At 57.3% G+C, this 4551-nt stretch overlaps 1 protein-coding gene across 1 annotated transcript; it reads left to right on the forward strand.

Annotated features, from left to right (window-relative positions):
* The first annotated feature begins 623 nt into the window (after window positions 1-623).
* Window positions 624-4309, forward strand: LOC119522490 (melanoma-associated antigen 10-like). The gene is made up of 4 exons (XM_037820927.1): window positions 624-663; window positions 1072-1139; window positions 2774-2879; window positions 3165-4309. Exons 1-4 carry the CDS (start codon window positions 624-626, stop codon window positions 4307-4309), a joined length of 1359 nt encoding a protein of 452 aa, XP_037676855.1.
* Window positions 4310-4551: the final 242 nt, after the last annotated feature.

Raw genomic sequence — 4551 nt, forward strand, 5'->3', positions numbered from 1 at the left:
GGCAAATGCTCAGAGTCGGCAGGAAGTGGGCAGCTCCCAGAGAGTATTTAACCAAGGAGCCGGGAGCCAAGATGGGGAGCCTCAAAAGTGAGGCCTGAGAGGTCCCCCCACTCCAGAACAGAGGAGACCAAACAGAATCCCTTACCAACCCGATGTAAGTACTGGGAGACCGCAGGCTGGGCTGTCAGGCTGAGCACACTCTCCCTCATTTCCAACTCGCCGGTCTCAGCCAGGTGGGGGCCTTGGTTTGAGGGGAAGACTCAAGTCATGCAGAGCCAGAAGGTGATGATCCTGACAGTGGACTTAGAAGACTTCATAACCACAGAAGACATGGAGGTCTAGCCCTGTTCTGCACCCGCTGTCAGCACCGGGAGGCTTTGTGGCATGGTGGTCAGATGTGGTAGATCCTGACTTCCACGGGGGAAGGGGAGGTTCTCAGGGAGGTGAGGACCTTCGTCTGAGGAGACCAGACTCCGGTCAGAAGAGGGAGGAGTCCCAGGCCTGCCGTACATCAAGATGAAGACCCTGAGAGAGGACTAAAGGAACTTCCCACCCAGGCAGCGAGAGAGCACCGAAATGCGCTCCTGCTGTCAGCCCTGGTAGGCCCAAGGCAGAGTCCCCAGATGTGGTGCTTCCTGACTTCCGCCTTGGGGTCCGAAGCAGGTGAGGCTTCGTCTGAGGGGACGGACTCAGGTCAGCAGAGGGAGGGGTCCCAGGCCCTGCCGGGCATCGAGGTGAGGACCCTGAGAGAACTAAGGGAGCTTCACACCCAGGCAGAGCGGGGCCCACGGAAACCCGCCCCTGCCGGCAGCCCTGCAGGATCTGAGCAGGATTCTCAGGGGGCCCTTCCCCTCCTGATGGCCTGAGGGAAGCATCGGCAGAAGGGAGAGGCCTCAGGAGCTGTCAGGAGTGACTATGCATACCTTGAGGAAAATTGAATTTCCTTTCCAGCCTAGAATACAGGGGCCCACACACAATCCCCCCCCACCCCCTTCCCTGCTGTCAGTCCTGGGAGACCCCAGGCAGGGTCCCCGGATGTGGCGGTTCCTGACGTCAGCTTTGGGGTGTGAGGCTTCGCCAGAGGGGGCGCCGACTCAGGTCCGCAGAGGGAGGAGTCTCAGGCCCTGACGGGCATCGAGGTGAGGACCCTGAGAGAGGACGGAAGGGCCCTCCCACCCAGAGAGAGGGGACCCCAGAGACAGTGGACCCTGCTGTCAGCCCCGGTAGGACCCAGGCAGAGTCCCCGGATGTGGCGGTTCCTGACTCCCGCCTTGGAGTGTGAGGGGGTGAGGCTTCATCTGAGGGGACGGACTCGGGTCAGCAGAGGGAGGTCCCAGGTCCCGACGGGCATTGAGGTGAGGACCCTGAGAGAGGATTGAAGGGACCTCCCACCCAGACAGAGGGGACCCCAGAGATAGTGGACCCTGCTCTCAGCCCCGGTAGGATCCAGGCAGAGTCCCCGGATGTGGCGGTTCCTGACTCCCGTTTTGGGGTGTGAGGGGGTGAGGCTTCGTCTGAGGGGGCGGACTCGGGTCAGCAGAGAGGGAGGTCCCAGGCCCTGCCGGGCATCGAGGTGAGGACCCTGAGAGAACTAAGGGCGCTTCCCACCCAGGCAGAGTGGGGCCCACGGAAACCCGCCCCTGCCGGCAGCCCTGCGAGGTCCGAGCAGCATTCTCAGAGGGGCCCTTCCTGTCATTTCCTCATGGTGTGTGTGTGTGTGTGTCGGGGGGGAGACTCACGAAGATGGAGGCCTTGTTCTGAGGGACGCCTCCTTAGTTCAGCAGAACGAGGGGGCCCCAGGCACTGTCAGGAGTAAATATGCATAACGAGGAGAACTGAGGTTCCCTCCCCCCAGAACACGGGCCCCCATAGAATCCAGCTCCCGCCCCACACCCATGCCCCTGCTGTCAGCTCGGGAAGGCCCCAGCCAGGGTCCCCGGATGTGACAGTTCCTGACGTCAGCCTTGGACTGTGAGGGGTGAGGCTTTACCTGAGCGGCGGACTCAGGTCGGCAGAGGGAAGGGGTCACAGGCCTTGACAGGCGTCAGGGTGAGGATCCTGAGAGAACTAAGGGATTTTCCCATTTAGTTAGAGAGGGACCCGCAGAAACCTGCCCTTGCTCTCAGCCCTGTAAGGGCCCCAAGCAGGCTATCAGGCAGAGCCTCTAACTCATCTGGAGTCTCAGGGAAATTGGGGGCTTGGATGGAGGAACTGAGGGAACCCCACCCTAGGAGACAGGGGCCCCCACTCCTCCCCTCCCTGCTGACACCCCTGGGAGGTCCTGAGACATGGTAGCCACATGTAGTGTGACCTTGTTTCCTTCTTGGTGGTCCCAGGGAGGTGAGGGCCTTGGTCTGAGGGGACAGACTCAGGGCAGCAGAGGAAGGACTCACAGATCCTACCAGGTATCAATGTGAGGACATAAGAGACACCCCCATATTCCAGGACAGATTGGGCCTGCCTCAGAGTGCAGCCAGCCTTTGCTTGCAGCCCTGGAAGGCCCTGGTCAGGTTGGTAGGGTGTGGCATCCCCTCACTACCTCCTCTGGGGTCTCAGGAATGTCAACTGTTATTCTGAGAGTTATGCCTCAGGTCAGCAGAGGGGTGGGGCCCAGGCCCTGCCAGGGGAAAGGTGCAGACCCTAAGTGAACACTGAGGGAACCATCTACCCCAGACAGTGGGGACCTTCCAAGGCCTTGTGCCTTGTGTCAGTGCTGGGAGACGCAGGACTCTGCTTGCAGTCTGCAGCCTGAGGCATCCCAATCTCCCCCCAGTTCTTCTTCCAGGGATTCAAGGAACCGGGAGCTGAAAGCCCTGGTCTGAGGCACGTGTCCTCAGGTCAGCAGAGTGGAGGAGGCCCAGGCACTGCCAGGAGTCAAGGTGAGACCCTTGAATGTCTACCATGGCCACCACCCACCCCAGAACAGAGGGGACCCACAGCACTTGACCCCACTCACCCTACTGTCAGCCCTGGAAGCCTTGTATCCTGAGGAGCCCTCTCATCTCCTCCTTCTGGTTCTTAGGGGCAGGCCAGCCAGGAGCACAGGAGACCTGTGAGGCCCTCAAGCACCATTTAAAGAGAAGACTTGTAAGTCTGCCTTCCTTAGAGCTTACAAGGTTGAGTTTCTCACCTGAGGCCACTCGCACTCTCCCTCTCTCCCCCAGGCCTGTGGGTTTCCATCACCTGCCCTCCTGCCCACACTCCTGCTTGCTGCCCACTGACCACAGTCATCATGTCTCTCTCTCCAAAGCGTCCACGCTACATGCTTGATCAAGATCTTCAGGACCAAATTGAGATACAGCACCTGCTGGGTGCACAGGAGCCTGCAGCTGAGGAGGAGGAGGGCTCCTCCTCTCCTACTTCCTCCTTCCACTTCTCCTTGCTGTCCTCTTCCTCCTCTCCCTCCTCTCCTTCCTCTCCTCTGACCCCAGGCACCCCTGAGGAGGTGGAGGAGCCTGCTGCTGTGGTACCAAGTACTCCCCAGAGTACTCAGTCAGCCTCCCCCCCCCCATCTTTCTCCCTCTCCACCACTTATTTGAGCATATCAAATGAGAGCTCAAGCAGTGAAGAATCAACAGATTCAACCAAAGAGCCACTAGATGAGGAAGTGTCCAATTTGGTGAAGTTCCTGCTCATCAAGTACAGACTGAAGTTGCCCGTCACAAAGGAAGAAATGCTGAAGGTTGTCCTCAAGAGGTGCAAGAACAGATTCCCTCTGATCTTCAAGAAAGCTTCTAAGTGCATGGAGGTGATCTGTGGCATTGATGTGAAGGAAGTGGACCCCACCATCCACTCCTATATCCTTGTCAACTCACTGATTCTCACCTATGATGAGATGCTGTCTGGTGACCAGGGCATGCCCAAAATCGGCCTTCTGATAATTATCCTTGGTGTGATCTTCATGGAGGGCAACTGTGCCCCTGAGGAGGAGGTCTGGGATTTACTGAATATGATGGGAGTGTGTGAGGGGAGGGAGCACTTCATCTATGGGGAACCCAGGAAGCTCCTCACCAGAGATTTGGTGCAGGAAAAGTATCTAGAGTACCGGCAGGTGTCTGGCAGTGATCCTCCTCGCTTTGAGTTCCTGTGGGGTCCCAGGGCCCATAAGGAAATCAGCAAGATGAAGGTTCTGGAGTTTTTTGCCAAGGTCAATGGGACTCACCCCAGTACCTTCTCTACCTGGTATGAGGAGGCTTTGAAAGATGAGGAAGAGAGAGCCCAGGTTAGAATTGCCCCTGCAGATAGTACTGCTGCCAAGTTTGTTGCCCTGTGTTGGCCAGCAGCATCTCCTGGCACAAGTGAAGACTGAGGGAGATTCTTCACTGTGTTAGAAGAGGGAGTCATCTTCCTAAGTCCTGGAGAGTCAGGGCAGGGCCTGGAGAACACAGTGTATAACATCTATTTTCCCTCTTCTATATGGGTGGCCTGGAGGTTTATATATTTTTTTCTTTTGGGTATTTTTCAAATGTTCCTTTTAATAGAAGGTTTATTAGCTTGAGACTCTAAATTCATAAAATGATATTGGTTGTTGTACCTTTATTGCTGTTTATC

The sequence above is a fragment of the Choloepus didactylus genome, chromosome X (assembly GCF_015220235.1).
Source record: "Choloepus didactylus isolate mChoDid1 chromosome X, mChoDid1.pri, whole genome shotgun sequence".
NCBI classification, from domain to species: domain Eukaryota; kingdom Metazoa; phylum Chordata; class Mammalia; order Pilosa; family Megalonychidae; genus Choloepus; species Choloepus didactylus.